General features: G+C 37.6%; 1 protein-coding gene across 5 annotated transcripts in view; it reads left to right on the top strand.

The window, feature by feature from the left end:
• The window catches only part of RBM33 (RNA binding motif protein 33), a 98,839-nt gene that overhangs the window by 7,549 nt on the left and 69,007 nt on the right, over positions 1 to 22,283 (top strand). For all 5 annotated transcript variants that reach the window (XM_068174602.1, XM_068174594.1, XM_068174616.1 and 2 more), the window contains exons 2-7: positions 4,012 to 4,090; positions 9,101 to 9,149; positions 10,986 to 11,062; positions 13,496 to 13,796; positions 14,886 to 14,996; positions 21,643 to 21,814. In XM_068174602.1, the coding sequence (XP_068030703.1) occupies positions 4,012 to 4,090; positions 9,101 to 9,149; positions 10,986 to 11,062; positions 13,496 to 13,796; positions 14,886 to 14,996; positions 21,643 to 21,814 (789 nt within the window). The remainder of the gene's footprint in view (positions 1 to 4,011; positions 4,091 to 9,100; positions 9,150 to 10,985; positions 11,063 to 13,495; positions 13,797 to 14,885; positions 14,997 to 21,642; positions 21,815 to 22,283) is intronic.

The raw sequence follows: 22,283 nt of genomic DNA, 5'->3' as shown, positions 1-22,283 counted from the left end.
AGTCCTTAATGTCAAAATGGCATAATTTGTAATGCTCATTGTCAGTGTCAGCTGTCACAGAACAAATAAGCATGAAAAAGAAAACCTTCTGTCCCAAAGATCTTCATATTATGTGTGTTGAGATGGAGAGAGATGAGAACAGGGAGCTGAAGGGGAAGTGTGGAACAGTGCTTGCAAGGTGTGGTCCCTACATGCAAATGGACCAATCATTTTGGAGGATTTTGTGTGCATCCTGCTAGAGGGCACTTGGGAAAAGAGCTTTGCTGCATGTGATTCAGCTCTGAATTTTGGTAGAAGTTTCTCATAAGTAAGGAATAAGATGTGAGAAATTTGGAGGGGTTGGAAGAGCTGGAGCGTGGAGGTTTCATGATGTTGGCTGAGTGGTGAAAGTTCAGGTCCACACTTGTCAGGTTCAGAAACTTGCCAGGATATGGGACTGTCCTTTGCTATAATTTCTTCACTAGCAGCAGGAATAGGTTAAAACATTTTTATGGCTGTGAAACTTTGAACATCTGGGTTGTAAACGTCAACCTTGAGTTGTATCAAAAAGTGTTTCACTGTGCTGTGGAGAGAAGAAGGGTTTGGTGTGTAATTTTGTGTTGTCTAGATTTAAACCTGGCTGTTGTGAATGTCCATCTCTGGAAGGATTGTGTGCTAAGAGCTCAGATCTTCAGGTGCTCTTGGTTTATTTATAATGCAACTCTAGTGCTACAGGGGTGCCTGGCATGAAAAAATATATATTGCAAGCAGGCATAGCTTTAAAAGAATTTACTCTTTTCCTGATGGTGGTCATTGTCTTGAGCTGTGTTAGGCAATATGTGGACACTTGCTATTTGGGTTCTTGCCAAACCAATTACTTTACCTTAAAAAATTATCTTTGGTGGTTACATCAAGTCAGTGGATTACTGTAATCCAGCTGTAAGAACAGTGTCAGTGTAGGATATTTCTGCCCTTAAAATGTCAGTGCACTAAGACAGGCACTGCAGCATGGTTTTGAGTGACCATAGAGAGGGCAATGTGGCTTTTTTTTCCCCCCAGAGACCACAGAATTAGTTAATTTAGTGTTCAAGAGAAAGATGGGAAATACTTGTGTATTTAGTTTTCCTCTGTGAGTAATATAGGAATTGGAATAGGAGGTTGCAATACGTACGTGTTTGAGCACAGAAATGTTAAACAACTGTTTTCAATGGTTTTAGCTTATGTAAATCAGTTAAATGTAAAAGATTTAATTAAAATATAGACGTATCTGTTGATAGTAAAGGGGAAAACATCGTCAAGGAGAATTATTTCTAGCTACTGTTTCAAAATAAGAGTGTCCACACTTGCATTGTAATTCATACTGAGCACTCTTTCTTTCATAGTTATTTATGATTGAAATTTCTGGTTTCAGTGTTCTTAATATAGTGATGTTGCAAGATCTGGATTTTCTCTTTTTAATGTTTTTACATTCTTTTAAACTTCCATCAATCACTAACACTGATATTTTGATAAGATGAAGTGAGAAGTGAATAGGTTTGTCATGGCATATGGGAAATAGTCACTTAAGGATACTGGGCTGAGTGTAAAGAGCTGAAGACAGATTTGGTTTTGTAGGTTTATTAAAGAAACCAACCAAACAAAAACCCCAGTTGAATAAAACAGTTGTTCCTTGGCAGTGTACTTTGTCAAGGAGTTGAATGCAGATAGACTCAGGGGAGTGAGTGGATTTATGGCATCTCAGTGATCCCAATTCAGAGTGTCAGACTGCAAGGGCTGGATTGCTTGACCTCCTGTATCTTGCAGGCCATTAAACTGCAGCAGCTTTCCCTCTATGTTGAGCATAACTTTTGTCTACTTGTTAAATTCTTACCAAAGTTGTTAAAATGTGTGAAAAGAGAGTGAATCCAGGTGTTCATTCTCTGTTGGGCTGAGAGAAGGGGAGAGTGGAGGTTGAGTGTATATGAGGGTATGTGTTTCCAGTTTCCATGTGACAAAACATGATGTCTGAACAGAGCAAATGACCTTTGCATATTCTCATAGAGAAATGGAAGTTTTTATATTTTTAAGTAACAAAATTGTCATTTGCAAACTAAGCTATGCAAGAGGAAGTGGTGGGCTAAATTAGGGTATTTGTTGAGAGAAATATGGAGCAGCAGTTGTTTCTTGGAAGGCAAGGGCATGTTTAGGTACAGAGTGTAATCTTTAGTGACTTCTGGTGGTTTTACTGCCCCAGTTGAGATGACTGATGGTTTTTCCACCTGACTTCTCTCGTCATTGTTGCGTTGCTGCTGCTGACCTGCCCTGTGCTGTCCTGACGCTGACTCTTATTTTCAAAGTGCCTTTGCAGGCTCAATGTTAGTAGATGAGTTTGGGGCCTCCAAGAGAAGCAAAGATTTGGCAGATGATGCTAAATCACCTCCACTGCACCTCAGTTTCATGCATTTCTGGGGAGCTGCTGTTCCTGGAATGACCTTCACTGGCACATTTTGCCAGTGATTTAGCTCGTGCTCTGTTTCCCTTGGATGATCCTTGTTGCAACAGTGAGAAAAGGCAAAGCTGTGTAGTACATTCTGGGTTTTTTTATTGTTGAAGCATGAAGATGCCACTTGATAGTGGCTGACCATGAGCCAGAAGTGTGCCCAGGTGGTCAAGATGGCCATTTTGGATTGTGTGTGTGGCCAGCAAGGCAAAGTCTGTGATCTTCCCTTTTTACTTGATACTGGTGAGGCCACACCTCAAATCCAGTGTTCAGTTTTGGGCCTCTCACTACAAGAAAGACACTGAGGTGCTGGACTGTGTCCAGAGAAAGGCAGGGAAGTTGGTGCAGGGTCTGGAGCCCAAGTCTGACAAGGAGCAGCTGTGGGAGCTGGGGGTCAGCCTGGAGAAAAGGAGGATCAGGAGAACCTTATCTCTCTGAGAGGACCACCTAAGAGGAGACTGTAGCTAGGTGGGTCTGTCTCTTCCCCCAGGTAACAAGGGACAGGGGGAGAGGACATGGCCTCAGGTTATGCCAAGGGAGGTTTAGATTACATATTTGAAAGGATTATAAAGCTTTGGAACAGGCTTCCTAGGGAAGTGAAGTCATCATTCCTGGAAGGTTCAAAAACGTGTGGATATGGCACTGAGGACATGGTTTAATGGTGAACATGGTGGTGCAACTGGTTGATGGTTGAACTTGGCAATCTTACAGGTCTTTTCCAACCTTAATGATTCTATAATTCTATGCTGGTTTTTGTCTGTTTTCTTCATGTTAATTGAGAAGTAGAAAAAGGTATTTTTACATCTTCTAAACAGCATGCACACCCCACACCCACGCAGAAAATCCCATCTGTGTGGTTGCTTTGGCAACCTCTCATTTTGAATCAAAGGTTTAAAGAAATTGAAAGAGTTAAGAGTTTAGCTAGATTTAGTTAGGAGGATAAAAACAATTTATAATGATTAAGAGTATACCAAGAAGAGTAGAAGTAATGGGGAATAGTTAATTATTAGCAGATAGGATAGTTAAGGCTAAGATATCAATCACTTACTTGTCTTACTGTGTTTGAAGAAGCAGGATAAATATTTGGAGCTGTTGTGAAAATGAAGAAACTGTGACCTGCACCTAGGCCCTGAAACTTGAGCTATGGCCAAGGGGTCCAAAGCCTGCCAACAAGGCAGAAGCAGAAGGTCGCTGTGATCTCAGAAGACCACAGACCCATTTCAAAGCCCACTGACTTAATTCAATCAAGAGACTGCGCAGATGTAAAAAGAACTTTGGACTCATTTTAATACATTTTAATACAAGGTGGGGGTGTGTGGGGTAATGCATTTGTATAGTTGTATTGGGTAATTACATGAATATGTAAGACTTTTGTGAATAAATGGAGAGCCAGAGCTCTGTGAATTTTGTACATCTTTGGGAGGTTACTCCCAAAGTGTACCCGGTGCTGTCACTGAGCACACCACTTTCTAACTTTAACTAGTTAGAGAGTTCTGTTCTGTGCTTCAATTTCAGTAAGAATTATTTAATGTAGTCACATTTTTTTTTTACAGATGATGACTTTGATCAGTTTGATAAGCCTGGTGCAGAAAGGTCTTGGAGAAGAAGAGCTGGAGATGACGACTGGGACAGGTAGGTAGAATATTTTTGTGTTCAGTTTCTGTATGCTGAATTGTGTTGTTCCGTTTTCCCATTCTGGCATTTTGTACTCTAACATTTAGAGCAGTGCACATTTAGATTCTAATGAAGATGTTGGTTGTTTTGCATGTGTCAGCCAATGCTAGATTGTGCCAAACGTGTACTTGCCTTGAGGACTATAGAGCATTGTGAAGAGATGCCATTTAAAATTGGATAAATACAAAGTATTTCTGGTGTGTAATTTTGCAATTAATATTTTGGCTTTGCTTTTAAATATTTAGTAGACCTAAGTGATTTAAATAGAATTTGCTAGTACTTGAATTTGCTCAACTTAATTTTTATTTATTTTTTTTTATTTTAACTTGATGTTTAAATTTCTATCCTCAAAGCTCTACTTCAGTTTTAAATAGGGGAAGAGGAGGAGAGCTTAGGCATGGGCTTCTTCAACATGACTGTTCTAAAGATAGAGAAGTGTGTGTGCTCTGGGTTATTTTAGGGGAGAATGTGTGTTCTTTTATGAGACAGGAATCAAGCTGCTAGCTACACTGGTCTACTCTTTCTGGGAGAAAACACTTCACTTATATCTGTTATTTTTCTATGATTCCTTTGTAGTAATAGACTTGTTCAGACTTTGCCAGTGGTTTTCACTCTAAAAGGGAGAAAAAAAATTCCAAGTAGATTTCTGTCTTCTCTAATAATCACTCAAGTGATCGTAGTAAACAAATTTTACTGTAAGCAGGTTTCCACTGAGCTGAGCCCTTGGAGTAAATCAATTGCTCTAAATTTATTGCCATTCCAGAGGCATGAGTTTCCTCTTCCTTGGTTTTCTGCTTGGTTGAGTGTGTAGTTTTCATGGCTGCAGCAGGCGAGTATGTGACTGAGGAATTTGGGCAGTAGCTCTTGTCCATCCAGGGTGTTCTGCTGTTTGCTGATGAGCAGTGCCTGCTCTCTGTCAGGCCAGTTCAGCTGTTAGAGGGTTGGATGCTGAAGTGCACCAAGGAGCTGCTCTGGTTTGAGAGTGTAATTAAAATAACTTGCTCATGCTGGGTCTCTCCTGTGCTGCCTCCCGTCCCCAGGACTGGCTGTTCAGAAACCTTAAAATCAGTGTCACAGGCAGAATGTTTTGTATTAGAATATTTTCTGAACTTTTGGCCTTTGTTGCATAAATGGGTGGGCTCTTAGCTGCTAACTGGTCACATTTGGGTATAGCTGCCCTACTCATCACTTGATAAGGTTTGAAAGACCAAGCAGCTGTTGCATCAAAAGTTGGAAACTTTTACCCAGAGGTAAACTGCTTATGCAAAGCTGGTTTTAATAGGGCTTGACAGTAGTTTTAGAGTATTTTCACAGAGCCGAGTCTTTGAAGTATACAAGGACTTAGGTTTAGAAAAAAGTTTTAATTTATGTGTTTATTATTAGCTGTATCTAGTTAAAGAGAGATGATAAAACTTCAACAGTGAAATTGTGAGGGAAGTGTTTTCAGGTGCAGAGCAGAAGATTCTAGAGTTTTATCTTGCTGATCATTTCAGAATGATCAACTACATCTATTTTATTTTTATGTATCTATTGCATTTTATTTTACAGCTGCATCTAATAAAATACTATTTGCATGTGTTGGAATACTTTTTTTGTTGCTATTATTCTCTTCAAATTGCAAAGCTCTCTTTGTAAGTGTTGAGTTCTGTGGGTGTCTTCGCAATTACAAATGCTGTACTGGATATGTTGCCTAATGCAATTGTTTGGGGGTTTTACCTACTGGCGTAATTCAGTGTAGGACATAGTTTCTCAAAGATGGAAAAAAGGCTGAATGAACACAGTAATCTCGGTGTTTTAATCCTTCATGTGTTGTTTTCAGCTAAAGCATCATTTGGGAGGGGGAGATGAAGGAGTTCTGATAGTCACACGTCCTCATCAACCATCAGCTCCTACTGTGTTGTTACTTGACTGAGTCTCATCCCCCAGTCACTTAAATGATTAAAATAAATAATAAAATTTTGAATATAGAGGTGATATATTTATTAGTAGTATGTTTATTTTATATATAACGTTGAATTTTCAGATATGTCCTTTCTTAAACCCTGGAGGGTGTTAACTGAGAGCTGGAAGGCCCCAGTTATTTGGGAGTACAAATGTAGCATTGTTCTTGGAGAATTTTCCCCATTTTTTCCAAGTTCTTTTCCTGAAACATTTGTGTCCTTGCTACTGCTCATGTTTAATGAGGCATGCTTATGAAATTGGAGGCTTAAAAGGGCCAGTCTGACGTCTTTATCACGTTAATTTGTACATTTATCTCATTAAGTAGCCCAAAGCTTGAGTTTGGGGAAACCTGCATTTCTGGTGCTCTCCTTCAAGATGACAGGGCAGATTAAGTAGCTGATTTTTGCTGAAATTCACTTATTCAGACCCTTCTTTGAGATTACTGATTTCTCTATGCTGACTGAAAACTTTCCATTTTTATTGTCTGGTTTTTTTTGTTATTTCTTTCTTACTTGAGTAGGCTAAGTTTAGTCAGTGAGGAAAATGTTGGGTATTGGGAGTTGAGGAAAGGGAGGAAAATCTGTCTCTTTCTTGTGAGAGCAGCAAACCCAAAATGACCTTAACCAAAAATTTCCTAGTATTGTGGTTTTGGAATGACTTTCGTGTCTTGATGATAGCAAGGGTGAGTTGCTTTTGGAACTAGCATTGGTGTGTACTTTTATTCCCGTTTATTTTATGTGGATTTGTGTGATATCAAATTGCAATCATTAATTTTTGTCTATTTCTCTCAGGTAGCCTAAGATCTGTTAGTGTCTGGGGGTTTTCTCTGTGTTTTCTTGCTTTATTCTTTTGTTTGTTTGCTTTGTTCTTTAATGGTCAGATGTAGTCCTTTTGGTACCTCTTTTTCTCTATAGACAGCTTCAGATTTGGCTACTTAAAAAGGAGCTGGAGATAATTCCACTTTACTGTGCAGGTTTTTCACTCTTACTTTGTTTACTCAAAAAGTTACTCATGGTCTTTTTTCTTCTAATTTATCACTGAAAATACTGAATGACACTGAGTATTTTAATAGGTTTTGAAGGGCACCCCATGAATGTTTTGCTTCTCTTACAAACTTCATCTGTATCCCGGTGTTAATTTTTTTGACTGTCAAGCAATAGGTCAGAGTTTCTGAAAATCTAGACTATGTTTGCAGTTAATTCTAGAGATAAAATGTTACTTTTTTTCTAAAGTCAAGGATGCTTTTTAGTAGTGTGGTAAATAGACCTAGGTATGTTTAGATAATTAATTTAATCTTTCACTTCCTTTTGCATTCCTTTCCCTAATCTGAATTTCTTGCTACCTGAACTTGTTTTTTATCTTTGAATGCTGCTGTAACATATAATCTTGCCATCTCTTGGAATTTCTCTAGTGCAGTTTTATTAAAAGCTGTCAATAGTGGGCCATAGTGCTGGAAATATTTTCAAACATTTTGATGCATTTGTTGGATTCCTGGCAGTTGAAAAGATTAGTGATTCTTTTTTTTTTTTTTGAGACAAAATTGAAGTAGGAAATTCTTCTGCAACCATTTCTGTTACATAGAGGTTACTGTCTCTGAAAGAAAAGGCTGAAATTCTAGTCAGTTTGCTCTTTGGAATGTGTGATATGTCTTATCTCCCATTTCTTGTTTAATATTACATTGAGCACAAAACAATTGCTATTTGTTAATGTTCAGTCATTCCTGGAACTATTTGTGATCAGTAACAGTGGATAAATTCTGTATACTGATGATAATGTCCTATTTAGGGCTTATTTAGTGTATGATTTGTTCTTTCCTAGCCCACAAGATTTTTACTGCTCTCACTACTCCTTCCCTCCTGTGTTATCTGTACAGTAATTGGCTGTGAAAGAGATCGATCCATCTGCAAAACCAGCTGATTTAAGTTTTGGGATTATCTCCCCATTTTCAAGTATTTGCCATGTAGTCCTAAGGAACTGTTACACAAATTCCTTTTCAGTTCATATAGGCCAGTCTCACTTGGGATGATTTGATTTTTATGTGCTACCTAAGGCATGGTGGTTTTTGTGTCTCTGGTTTTTTAAGGTGTGCAGGTAGAAATAGTCTCCTCTTAAAGTACAGCTCATATTTCAAATCCCTGGCATCTCATTTTAGCATTGATACTTGTATTCTAATACATGTTTTTGTCAGTAACAAGTGATTATTATTGAAGGAGAATCTGGTCATCCATGTCACTAGATAGTTCTTTCACTGAAGGAGGAATGAAATCAGCATTTTTTTCCTGAAGTTTAGCTCACCTTGAATGTAGTTCCTTGCACTAAATTGTATTTATGGGGCAGTTGCACTGTGATGGCAGAAGTTTTTTAGCCAATATTTCTGTGCTTCCTGAATTCTTGTGCACAAATATAAAACTGATGAAACATGCATTAGATTTTGTCACCCTACGAATGTGTGTTTGACCTTACCCTCAACTTGAGGAGGAGGGAATAAAGTATTTATGAAAGATCAAGGCCTAAGCCTGGCCTTCAGGACAGATGCAGGCTCCCAAGCCAGCCAGCTTCTCAGCCTCCCAGCTCCTTGCGGAGGTGCAGCTCGGGCCCCCTGTACACTGAATCTTGCCCACAGGACATTCCTGTCTCATGTTCTCCCTGGGGAGCTGGAAAGCAGCAATTTGGAGTTTGCACAATGTGTCCAAGTGGCCTTGGAGTGAAGGGTCTAGAATGGCTGTGTTTTGGCTGGCTGTGCCTATGCTTGGCTAGGTTTCTCTGCTGTGTTTAGTTGAGAGGATATGGAAAGGAGAGCATATAGAAATGAAATGACTCTGCAATAGCAGACTTATTTAATGTGTATGATTTGTTGTTTCACTGAAATGTTAAAACCTTTTATTCCCTGAATGCTTTGCTAAAAAAGACTTTGTGCTGGCTTGGCAACAGTTCTCCTTGAGGCAGTTTTTAAAGACATATGCCCTGTAAGGTTTGTGGTTTTGTTTTGTTTTGTTCAGCTTTTAAGAAGTTGTTACTGTTTTACAGTGAACTTGATGATGACTTGCTTGGAGAGGATTTGCTAACTGGAAAAAAGGTAAGAGATAGGCATTAAAGTGAATTGTTGCAGATATTAAATGTGAATGTTGTTCAGCTTAGACAGTTTTGGTGTTTGGTTTGACCTCATGTATTTTACAGTCACCTCCCCAAAGCCTGACAGCCACAGATAACCTGAGGTCTGCCTTACTGCCAGAGCATTCTGCACCCAGGGCTTTGTTTCCTTTTGTGAAATACCTCCAAGTGTGGCTTTTTAAAATAAAACTTAGAGAAACATTTGTTTTCAACCCAGTTAGGTCTCCTGAATGCTAATCAGCATGATGGAAAATGTAATCCAAGTGCCGTTTCCTGGCTATTAAAAATCACTTGTTAAAATACCAGCAGTATTTACCAGAGAGGAAATAAAAGAGCAGTCATTGTTGTCTTTGAATGTTCACACTCATTGTGAATTTTCCTGCTACCTTGCTGTCTGATGAATATGCAGAGGATTTCCCCTTGCAACAGCTAAAACTGAGGAACATAAACAAGTTTTCCCTGTGTCTGCTATAGGCTCTTCCTGCTGGTGCCTATTTCCAGAATTGAACTCTGTGAAAAGAGCTAAATGTATCTTTGGATTTGCCAGATATCAGTAAGAGAAGACAGGACTTCTGTTTGAGAAATCAAATTGACTGGTCACCTCTTGCTATATTTTATCTTCTAAATGAACTAAATTTGAAAGTAGTTTCTGAAGTTCCAGTTGGAGATGAATAGGTTGTTAAGAAACCCAGCTCTATTAATAGTTGAGTTTTATTTGTTATAGTTTTTTATAACCATCCTCTAAGTGTTGGATGTTAGCTTCTTGAAATTATTATAGTATCTGTAAGCATTTCCTATTAAAGATAGGAAGTTCTTTATTCTCATGTGCTGGTTTAAAGAGAATAAAATTCCAGGAGGATAATGATTGCAAATGTTTGTTACACAGTTACCAAAACCAGAAGTAATTAACATTGAATGGAGGTGATAAAGCTACTTACTTATCTTTAAAAATTATATGTGTGAATACTAACCAGTACTTGATTCTCCAGTGTATTATGGTTATTTTTGCTTTTTCTATTATTCTTTTTGATTTACCATGTTATAGGGCAGTATCTATGGGTATGGACTCATGTGATGGGGTAATAATGGATTTCTCAGAAAGTTTTCCCTGGGTTATTTAGGCTGAACTTCCTTCTATGTAATCTCATCTCAGTACTTTTAGATAAATCTATCTTTGTGTAACCTTTCTGGCCCTATTACTTTAGGGGTTGGAAGTGTTGCTCAGCAGAACTGCAGTTATCTCTCCCTAGGGGGTAATTACTAAAAAAAAAAAAAAAGAAAAAAAAAGAACAGCTGAAAGTTGCTTAATTTGTAATTTGACAGACAAATTAGGAGGTGACACAGTATTTTCTTATGTTTTTTTCTTCTCTTACAAAATAATAATGATTTTTCAGTTTTCTTTCTCATATCCTTTCCTCCAGTCACCTATCTCTTCTCTCTAAAAGTTGCCATTCATGCATTTGCTTGACCTGCCTAATGCATCAAGGTCACAAGGCTGTGTACAAGAGCTAACCTTCCTTCCTGGTCTGTCTTAATTGAGTTATCATCTTTGGCCATATTTGAGAATGGATCAGTGAAAAAGAAGTGTTGATAGATAAACAAATTTGAGTTCTGGAAATTTCCATAGGATTGTCTAAGATGTATTTTAAAATTTGGGATCTCGTGTGCTTTTTTCTCATTGAATTAGGTAATTTCTTTGAGGATATGGTCTTACTTTTCTTCATGAAAAATATTTGGCATTCAGTACTTTGTTAAAAGTTTGTATCTTTTGTGTTCATGGTTGACTTGTTTTGAAACCTAGAATCAGTCAGACTTGTCAGATGAAGAGCTGAATGATGATCTCCTGCAAAGTGACAATGAAGAGGAACAAGAGTTTCGGTATTTCTTTTTTGAATCTTGTTTTTGATAACTCAAAGCTATAATTGTCTCCTATTACTGATAACTAATAACTTTTAAACTAAACTAAAGTTTTTGGTATATACTTAAAATAGTTTTGCTTTTTACCTAGCCAGCTACTTAGTGATGAATATATAATGTACTCAGTACCATTCTTAACATTTCAATAAAATTATTTGTTGTTTATTTTGATCTAATAAATTTATTCAAATCTCTGAAAAGCTTATAAACAGAATTTGTGTAATCTGCTGTGCATACAGAATTAATTATAAGCACTTACAGAGCTTTCTTTACTGCCTCTGTATTGCTTACTGTGGTAAGCTTCCTTCTCCTGATGCCAGATGATATTTTGCCTTTTCTTTTATATACAATTTATATCGCTTTTATGTATCCTCAGTACTCTTAGCATGCATTTTTGTAATTCCTTAAGTCTGATAATGTACATAGTCCTAGTATTCTGTTAGGCCAGGAGACCAAACATCCTAAAGACCTCATAGTAGGAGGCTGGAAGACCCTATGCTATCTTGAGACACCAAGGTCCTCTCTAGAATCCATCCTGTAAAGTGGAGATTTGGCCTCTGCAGGGGGGAATTCCTTGGGGTGGGAGGATATTGCACTATTCATTCAAGCCTCTCACTGGGGCATCTTTGTTAGATATGCTAATTTGTAAGGTCTATATATTGTGTATGGGATCTGTCATGTGTTGTGTGCATTTTGGTACATTCCACTTTGGTGAAATGGTGCACCATAAGGATCCTTATTAAATACCAAGGTAAAAACCCTTTATCATCCCTTAACCGTGTCTGGCTCCTAATTTTTAGGTCCAGGGGAAAGGCATCACTCATATATAGTCCTTTTCTGCCATCTTTCCTTTAAAAATCTATCTTACCTCCTGAGACTCCGAGGAGGGGAATTTGTGACTTAAATATTTGTGTACAATTACATAGCAGAAAATTTTGAATAGACGGGAGCAGATATTTCCATGGGAGTTTACTGAGAATCCTGCCCTGTGAATACCCTGTGGTAGTACAGTTCCTCAGCTGAATTATGGGCATTACAAGTCAAAGTGAGTGTCTTGTTGTTTTTACTCTTCAAGCTGGACTGAAGTAGGAGAGAAGGTGCTTGTAATGCCGAAGTAATGCCGAATGGATGTATGTGTATGACATACATAGGTGTATCTCCATCTCTGAGATGTCCTGTATTGGCTGTAATTAGGATAAGGACTCCTGTCCTTATGTCAGACCGATGAGGATGTGATAAAATGCTGCACCATCAATCTCTTCTTTGGCTGCCATTTTCCTTCCTGCAGGAGTGAGGGTGGGATTGTTCCCTTCAAGAAGGGGAATCCCAGTTAGAATTCTTGGCTGTTTTTTTTTGCTGTATGTCCTCCTTGAGACCCCTGGGTAGCAGGGATGGCTGTGCGACCAAACACAGTGGTGATAAAATATCTCAAATGTGATAATATTGCTCAGTGGAAGCAGGTTTCTGTAGACAAGTTTTGCATTTTTAGCAGTTTTCTTGCCAGAGAGAGCCTTTCCCTTCCTCTTATGTTTCAAGTCAACCTCTTGTTTCTGTAGTTGGGAGGATAATGATAATCCTGCATAATGTCTTCACTTTCGTGTAAAATCTTCTCTCTCTTAGAGATGCAAATAGCTCAAAGCTGCCTGGATCTTGGTCCCCCAAACTTAGGAAAATGGAGAATAATAGGAATGTTATTTAAAAAAAAATCTTTCTATTCCTTATACACAGAGCTCTTAAATCAAGAACAAGTCTGCTCTTGGTTAGTTGCTTTTTTTGTGTTGATGGCACTGGCTTTTATAAATAGAAAACCCTGAGCTTTGCTTTGCTTGCCTGCAGATTATAAACTTGCCAGTTTTTGTATTGATTGGTTTTTTTAGTGTCTCTGTGAGTTAAGAATGTCTTAATCATTTACATTACAGTTCTTTACTATTTGTTTTATATTAAGTAGAACACTAAATCTATCATAAAAATGCAAGTTTGAATTAAAGATAATCAAGAATGAACAATGTTAATACATTTAGTAAAAAGTATTTTACTAGTGTATTCTGAAACATTGGGAAAACAGATGCAGTTATAGTCATTTTGTGTATGGTTTTTTGTTAGTCTTGGAATTAAAATTGAATCTGGTCTGCTTTGGTTACCAAGCAGGACTTTTGCCAGTTTGACCTGCTAAACCATCTGGTTGGTTTGATTCCCCTGGTCAAATAGCCTGCAGCTGGTGATAAGCTGCATTTTAGTATGCATTATGAGAACATGGCATGGAGTCAAATAGTGTATGGGGCATCATTCTATCCACCAACTTGGAGATCTTATGTTTGTTGGCTTTGTGTTGCTGAATCTTTGTGAGTAGTTGCCAGTTAGACTTTAGCCTCTGAATTTCCCCCTTTCCCACAGCTCTCCAGGTGTCACAGTGAGCCTCAATGCCACATCTGGCATGCTGACATCCTACGAACTCTCCAAGTCCATCAACGATCCCTCACTGGAACATGAGTCTGAGTATGACCAAGGGGAAGATGAAATTGGTTATGACAAATCTGAAGCACCTGAAGAATATGCCTCAGAGTATGCAGAGGAAGGACATTATGAAGGCAATGATCCTGAACTGACAGAAGACCAAATAGAATATGGAGAAGAGCCCGGAGAAGAAGATGAAGTGCTAGACCTTGAAATCAATGAACCCCTAGATGAATTTCCAGTGAGTTTCCTTCTATTGTATCTTCAAAGATAACATTGCTTCACGTGCATAGGGTTTTAGACTGATTTAAAATCTGTTTACCTCCCTGGGGAGGAGGGGAAATTAGACCTATTATCACTGTCTGCCAGTTTCTTTATCTAGGCTGTGACAAAGTTTGTGTTGACAGCTTGTTTGGCGGTAGGTAATGCTCCTTTGTCATGCTGGAAAGCAGTTGAGAATCATGACCTTGAGGGTTGTATCCTTAAGGAAGAAAACAGCTTTGTGTGGTGGAGATACACTGCCAATTGTTAGAAGTACTTAATGCAAAAGCTTTTATCCAGGCTTTAGACAAGATCTGATAAAGTCCTTCCAAGGTGAAAAGATTATTGACCTGCTAAAGACATCTTTAAGGTGCTAATATCCCAAAGTGATTGATGTCCTGCTTGTTCATCCTTTTTGTAACTGAGAGCTGTCTAAACCTGAATAAAGAGATTGGAGGTTAGTTCAGAAAATGTCACCTGCATAATTCAATATAATTTAGGCAGCATATTAGAGAACATGCACTGACTTTAATTGTTAATGAAATGATTTAATCTTAATTAAAACTGTATGTGATCAGTGAGGTGTTTGAAAATACAAGCAAACTTAAGCAAGATTTTACTTTTGTTTTATGTTCATAATTTTTCAGAGTTGAACCCACTCATATGTAAGCACTTGCAGAATGCTTTAAAAATGTTTATATTTGATGGGATGAAATCTGATGTTAATGTATATGTGCTATGGGCCAGAAAGTCCTGCAGTGTTTGCTTCATGAATTTGTAATCAGTGGATGCAGGTGTATAGAAGTAGTTGGGACAAACAGTATTAAATGGGATCTTTATGATGACATTGCTGGGATATGAATGGAAACTGGTTTGGTTTTGATAATACTGAAATCATTGTCTAGTTAAAAGCCCTGCTAATTAAGCTGTATGTGTGCCATATCACTTATAGTTGACTATTCCCAGAGATGCCATACTTCTCTTCTACTCTGGAAGCTGCAGCAATGCAGTCAGACCCAACCTATTCAGCTTGCCTTGTGTTTTTTCACCTTCCTGTTTACTGCTTTAGGATGAAGATTACATGCAATCATATAATGAGCAAGCAATGGAAGAACAAGAAGAGTATGCAGCTGATGAGGAGTTGGAAGAATCCCAGACAATGGCTAATGAATCAGAAGAGGTATGTAATGAATTTAATGGAAACTTAAAATAACTAGTTCTCTTACAATTTGATTTTGTAGAATTGTACATACTGCTGGGTAAGAATTGATGCAACTTTGCCAGTGTCGAATTATTGGTGGTAGTATTCTGTGTATAAAGTAAATTGTGATAGCATCTATATTGTCAAATACATCAGATCCCCTCTCCCCCTTGGGATTAGAGTCATAAGGGGGAGCCCAAAATGTGCATATTTAGTCTTGGCTTCAACATTAGAAACTTAAGGAGCCCATTTGGGTAGGAGATGACAGTAATGCTGCACAGTCTGTTAAATCTCCAGGACTGTGCTGCTTCCCTTCCCAGATGGATCATTGGTGTTGTTGGGATGTACATACAGTTCTTGGGTATCCCCCTCTGAGGGAGGGGAGTGTAAGCATGGAAGGTTTGGTATTGTAGACAGGCAAAGAGGTGGTTGTTTTGAAAGTTGTGTTGAGACTGAAATTCCTGTGAGATTGATCTTCTTCAGTGAGGAAAATGGAGAGTTCCTTCATTTGCAATAATAAATCTTATGCTAAAGTCTGCCAAGTATGCATTCACTAATTATAGCCTGGTAGTGATGCCTAAAGGTTTTTTAGCATTTTTATATGTTTTTCATATATCTGTAGCCTTTTAGATTTTTAATACGTATTTGTGTAGCTTCTAGTATTTTCCTGCCCTCTCTCACAGTTAAACAAACCTTTACTATACATTCTTGAAATTCTGTTTAGTCTTATTCTTAAGAAGATAATTCCTGACAAGGGCATCTTATGTTCTACCAGAACCTAAGAGACACAACAAGAAAAAAGGGAAAGAAGCCCCTGGACTAACTGACCTAGGGTTGGGTTACTGGCATAACTGATTTCCTATTGGATGTACTGACTAGATAAGCTAATTAATTAACCTTATAAAAATTACAGAAATCCTGTATCATGCATGTGCAATGCCAAATTTTGTGCACCTGCAAGCTTTCATAAAAGAATTGTTTTTTTATCTTACCACTTCAACTCTGTTGCAAGACTTTCCCTTTTGTTATTAGGCAAGAGTATCACAACTGTTTTTAATTTGCAGCAAGTTTTTTGATGTAAGATTTTTTTCCTTTCCCCACCAGGAATCTGCTTTAATATTACTTTTATTCCAGTTCTTAATTAAATAGGATTGAATGGATTACCTGCTGAGAAGTGTAGTCAGAGTGTATTTCCTCTTTGGAGCTTTAACTCATCAGGAAATTAATTCCTCAAAGACACAGCAGCATTACTGTATGAAGTTCTCACAACTGGTTGTGCTGTGATGCTCCAGTTGTATCAAACCTATCTTGGTAAAAAAACATTTTTTGGTAGGTGGAGATCTGCATTGAAAGGGACCACCTGCATCCTTCAGCCTCCACTGTTGCAAGTGTAACATCTTGCAGCAAATACACTTTCTTGTCAGTAATTTCCTACTTCCCAGGTGTTAAATTTACCCTTCAGAAGAATTGTAAAATCCTTGAACACTTTTTATTCCTTCACTGTATTGGTGATACACACTTTTGGTGTTTTGGAGGTGAACTGATTTATTTGTGGTGTCTGCAGCTGCAGTGTGAGGTGATGGACACAATGCACATCATGTAAAATTAAATTCATAGCTGTGGCTCAGTGCTAAACTTATTGCTGTAAAAAAGCACAGCTCCATTTTGGGAGTATGAACTCCACAGTGAGAATTGTCTAATAATCACATTGTCTAAATTTGTCTAATTCAGAATTAAATTTGTTTCATTCAAAAGGTACTATCGATGCAAGTTTTTAATTGATTTTGTAAATAGAACATTTATGGAATTTATTCATCATATAAGGTGAATGTTTTGGCCATACCTTCAGTTACTCTACATTTTGGCTTTACTCTGATGGATTGTAGATTGTCACAGGTTTCTTTTTTCCAAAAGAATACCATCTTTTTGTTCCTTTATTATTTTGTATGGATCTTACTTCCATTTGGCAGTAGGCTCACAGTTGCACTCTCCAAAGAATACCACCATGGGAGAGAAACTTTGTATTCACTTCTATTTGTTGCCTGGTTAGGTGCCTGCCTCCAGCTCTGAAGAGTTTTGTTCTTTATTCAAGTGTTATTTAACAGCACTTTTCCTTAAATCTCATAATATTCAGTGCTTGTAAACAGGGGTAAGGATTGGTATTCTCCTGCATCACAAGAGTGGAGCTGTAATGGATGTGGTACAAAGAAAGAGCATTATTGTCTCGTGGTTGAAATTTGGCATCTGAATAACAGAGAAGGATGTTAGGTGATGTTTTATTTTAAACAGTTACCACATTAAAACCACCTAAAGCCTCTTATTGTATTGCATGAAGAAATAAGAAATCTTTTTGTAGACCAAAAGAAAAGCTGACTGGCTGGGGAATTGGAACATGATGGGGGAAACAAGTGAATAAGGGAAGTGAGACTGTTGTTACAAGTGGCACTCAGGTGGGAGAAGTGGGGAATAGGCAGATAAAGTTTGTTTTGAAACAGTGCTTAAAATTGTAGAACTTGGATTTTAAATAAGCAACACTCTGTGGCTTCCTTGGAAAATGTAGCTGTGCTTCAGAAAATATTTTTGCCTTCCTAAGGTATAAAGCAAAAACCAACACCTAGAAGTTTCAGCAGCAAATAGGTGTGGTAGAGCAGCCACATGACATATCATGTCCTACATATTTTAGAGGAAAAATATCACTAAATACCTCTGTGAAATGTTCGTAAGAATTAATCCTCATGAAATTAGAATTCATAGTGTCTTTGTTTTATATTGGAAGTAATCTGTGAAGTCAATGGTAGGGGATTTATCATTGCATAATTTAAACCGTGTCTTGGGTTATGCTGATAAGAAATGAAGAGTACTTTTAATCAAGAAAGCATTTCATGAAGAAATGCTGCATACTGCTTTTCTTTTGATAGAATAAAGGCTTGGGAAAAAATGGCTAATGTGTCTGTCTGATTTGTCCCATCTGTGTTTAGCCAAAACTTCTGCACTTCAGTTCTGTTGTTCAAGGTTGAAAACATGACCTGCCAGCCTGGAGGAAAGTGGTGAAAAGAGTGCAAATCAAAACAGCCAATTTTAAAGCATATTTTAAGGCACTTAGATTTGTTTTTTGGTTCCATTTTTCTTCTGTGGAATTGAGGTGCCCTTGGAATAGGTTCAATATCCTCTTATCTGCCCTGTTATTTCTTGATCCCCTGGGTTTGAACAACTGCAGCTTCTTTGTGTTAACCTGTAGTAGATGCCTCCACTTCCTTTTTTTACAGCTTGTTAGTAAAAGTTCTTTGTTCCACCTTTAATTTAGTTGGTTTTGCACATCTTATGAATCTCTGGCACAAAGCCCTCCTGAGCACTTTGGGAGGATCCCATGTTTGGGAGGATCATGTTGTCAGTGTTTCTGCAGCATCCCTTGAGCTGTGTCTGTTCCCATTCCTGCAGCTGCCTGTAAGCAGGGCAGGAGCACTCACCCCTTCTCCATAGCAGATCATCACCCAGTGTGAGGAGTCCTGCTCAGTGCCTGGGATTTTAGGGCATAGTTATTTAATGAGGATTGCAGGAACCCCTGACCTTGTGGCAGAAGAAAGGTCATTCTCTTTCTATGTAAGGGTCAGCAAAGCTCTTTGGTAGCTTTGTGCAAGGTGTCATAGTGGGAAATGTAAAGCTCCCTTTGAGAAGCCTGGGCTGGTGAGTCCAGTCCAGTGACCTCAAGTGGCCACTCAAGGACTGTTAATATATATGCAGAGATATTAATGATTAGCAGGTATTAAAGCCAATCCTGTAAGTAATAATATGTCTTAATTCTGTGTCTCCAGTTGTGTCTTTTTGAAATATAGAATCCATTCATGCTGTGATCTTGGCAAAACAGCTTCTTCTGTGAGGCTGGAAAAGATCATGTAGGAATCATGCAGGAATCTTGCATTTTACAACTGCAGAACAAAATGCAGGGCAAAGGTGTGTGCTCCTATCCTGCTCAGCCAACCTTTCCTGGAGCTGTATGGAGAGAACATATGGGTGGCTCAGACATGTTTGTGCCTCCATTGCATAAATCCCTCAATAAAAGGTGTAATCAGGTTTGTTCATGGGTCATTTACCATTCTCCAGCACTGCTTTGCCTTGGTGCCTGTTTTTTCATTGGCTCCTTTGATATTTATTTTGTCTTTGATATTTAATGCTTGTATGACTGTTGCTGGCTGATGGGTGGCATGAGCATTATGCTGCTGAATAAAGTGAGTCAGACCAAGACTTAGAATTAGTATAAGTGGATAAGAGTAGAATAATGCTAGTCTAGAAAAGTTAGGATTTTTTATTGTTCTGTAGGTAAGTAGTTGTCTGATAGTCTGTCAGAAATTGGGATGTTTTCTTTTTAGAATAGATTTTTTTTCCCTCAGAATAAGTAATTGTCAAAATGCAACAGAGTTTCAGGGTTTTTTAATAGCACTTAATTAAAACGTAGCAGAAGTTTTCAGGACAATGTGGACTTCATTACCCTTTCTAGTTCTGATTCTGAAGTTTAAGCTACACATAGAGCCTTGCACGATTAAGTTTAGCACTCAGAGATGAGATTACATGACTGAGACCAGTCTTTGATTAATAAAAACCAGAACTTCAATGTAGCCTTTAAGGGCTGTGGATGTAGAGAGTGGGTGTGTCTGGGATTTGTGCTTTAGAATAGGTAAAATAGGAGGCTCAGTGTAGTGTGAGAATGTCTTGTGAAGCAGCTGCTCCAGTTCTGACTTCCAAATCCTGATCCTGAAGGAAAAGTTTCTAAAAAGAAGCAGTGAGACAGTAAAATTATAGGGTTTATGGTATTTATAAAAACAAGATTTGATAGAGATATTGCTACTCCTTGCTCTTTTGGGAGTCCTTTTTTTCAAAGTAAAATGCCAGCCCTGTCTTTCTCTCAGTGTTGTTTGTTTTCATTAAACCATGTTAGCATCTCTTTCCTTGCTAACATCCCTCCTCTGTTCCACTAGTATCACCTCCTTGCCCTCAAAGGTATTTTGATTATATGTGGATATGTTAATTAGACCAGTTGTGCTCCGTTGGGTTTGCTTTTGAGGTTTGGATTTCTTTCAGTCTTGTTGAAGGTGTTTTTTTTTTCTCCTGCTTTCCCTGTTTTTTTTTTTTTTTTCTCCTGCTTTTTTTGAATATGATAAAGTTGTTACACCAAAATAAATATATTTGTAACCTGAAAGCCTTTTGTATAATTTGACTGTTCTTTTAGCTATATCTTAAAGAAGTTTTGTGAGGACAGGAAATGGAGTGCTTAAAAGTTTGTCTGGAATGGATAAAACACAACTTGGGATCAGTAGCCCATTAATGCCCTGTAACTAAGTATACAGATCATTTATTTACCAGACCAAAGCTGGAGTAGTGCTGTCTTTTTTAAAGCAGAAACTGTTTTGCCAGATCACCCTGTCTCTGAGCTTGCTTCACACTTTTTTTCCTTTGGTTATGGATGAAGTTAGGCTGCTGGATAGGGAAATTTGCAATCTCTTGCACAATTATGCCATTAATTCTTTCTTGATTTGTGATTTAATATCTGTCCACCTGACTGTCACACTTGCTGTGCCTTTCTCATATAAATTTCTGCACTGATCTGGTTAATTAGAAGATTAAACCATTTTTGCATGTTAGATTTGGCTCATTTTTTAACTGTCCTCAAGCAGCATAAAATTTATCATGTATTTAGTGGCTTTGCATAGAATTAAAATGCATGTGCATTTTTATTTAACAGGCTCTAAGAAATGAACAAGTTGGCTTGTACAAGAAATAATCAAATACCCAGTAACAAAAAATTTTTATGGAGAATCACACGATATTAGAACACTTCTAATTTTCAGCTGTAGAAATCCAGTATAATTTGTGTAACACTGGACATTTTCATCAGGCCTACATAGGAAAAGGAAATTTTTTTAAAGTTTCTATTAATCTGAAGGAGAGGGATCCATTTTCATTTGGAGCACTGTTTTATTTAAATAAATGTTCTCTGTTTTAGAGAGAACTGGAAAGTAAATTCCATTAGCATTCCAATAGCATCCAGAATACAAATTTAGTATTTTCAAATTTATCCAATCCTATTCTTTTTCTCCCCATTAATTACTGAATTGAAACTGGGAAGTATTTGAGGAGCAAAGTAAAGGCATACATACCTGGAGGAATGGGATTGAGATACTAGGTTATGTTTGTTGTTGGTTGGGTTTTTTTAACAGCATGGTACTGAGAGTTAAACGATTAAAAAAAAAATAGGATTTTACTGTTCCTATTATTTGAATCTGGTAGTAGCCAAGGTTTGCACCATAGTCAATTCAGTGGTAAAAATCTGTGTGCAGAAGTACCTACTAATCAGATGGAGGGAGGTTCTAACTGGAGTTTCAGTATTTCCTTAAATATTACAGCAAATTTGTTTTCTAAATATATTTTATTTATTATTTATTATGTAGTACATATATTTTTATTTAAAAAATCACCAGCTCTTAAATGTTCACTGAAATATATATGAGCACAATGTATAATAGCAACAAAATTTGTAGAAAGGGGCTTTTAAAGAAAGTTTTGCTTTTGATACTGTTTACAAGAGACTTGGTTTTTTGAGGCTGCATGTCCTCTGGTTTTTGTCCTTTAGGCAGCTATTGGGTCTCTGGAACTTCAAGAAGAAACAAAAGAAGAGTCTGATGAAGAGGAGGATGATGATGAAGAGTCTGGACGATTACGTTTCAAAACTGAACGGAAAGAAGGAACGATCATCAGGCTCTCAGATGTGACAAGAGAAAGGAGAAACATTCCAGAAACATTGGGTGAGGTTTTGTGGCAATGGATTGTTTTGCAGAGCTGTAATGAGTGATAGTAAAAGGCAAAGGATGTTTTAGCTGAGGTGCATTCCAAATATGTTTGCAATCATAAGACCTTATTTCTACAAGGCACAAACAGACTGTATCTTGTTTATACAAAAGGTGTTGGCTTGACAAAACAGAATATTTTAAAAACAAGAGTGCACTGGAATAACCAAATTACTGCACATAATTGCAAGATAAAGGACAGTTGCATTTTTTTTTCAGGTATCTGTGGATTTATTCTTTAGTTTAATATAAAAACAAGACCAGCCAATAAGGAGAAAACCTGTAGTGGAGCTTGACTATTAAAGGAACAGTGATTTGAATTAGACTTTTAAATGTAATTCTAAGTGATCTGAGATGTAGCTCTGAGATACAAGGAAAAGATAAGTGCACATGTGGATGATTCTGTGAAGAGGTTTTTAAACTGTTT

The sequence above is a fragment of the Anomalospiza imberbis genome, chromosome 1 (assembly GCF_031753505.1).
Source record: "Anomalospiza imberbis isolate Cuckoo-Finch-1a 21T00152 chromosome 1, ASM3175350v1, whole genome shotgun sequence".
Lineage (NCBI taxonomy): Eukaryota > Metazoa > Chordata > Aves > Passeriformes > Viduidae > Anomalospiza > Anomalospiza imberbis.
This window is presented reverse-complemented; position numbering and strand designations above follow the sequence as displayed.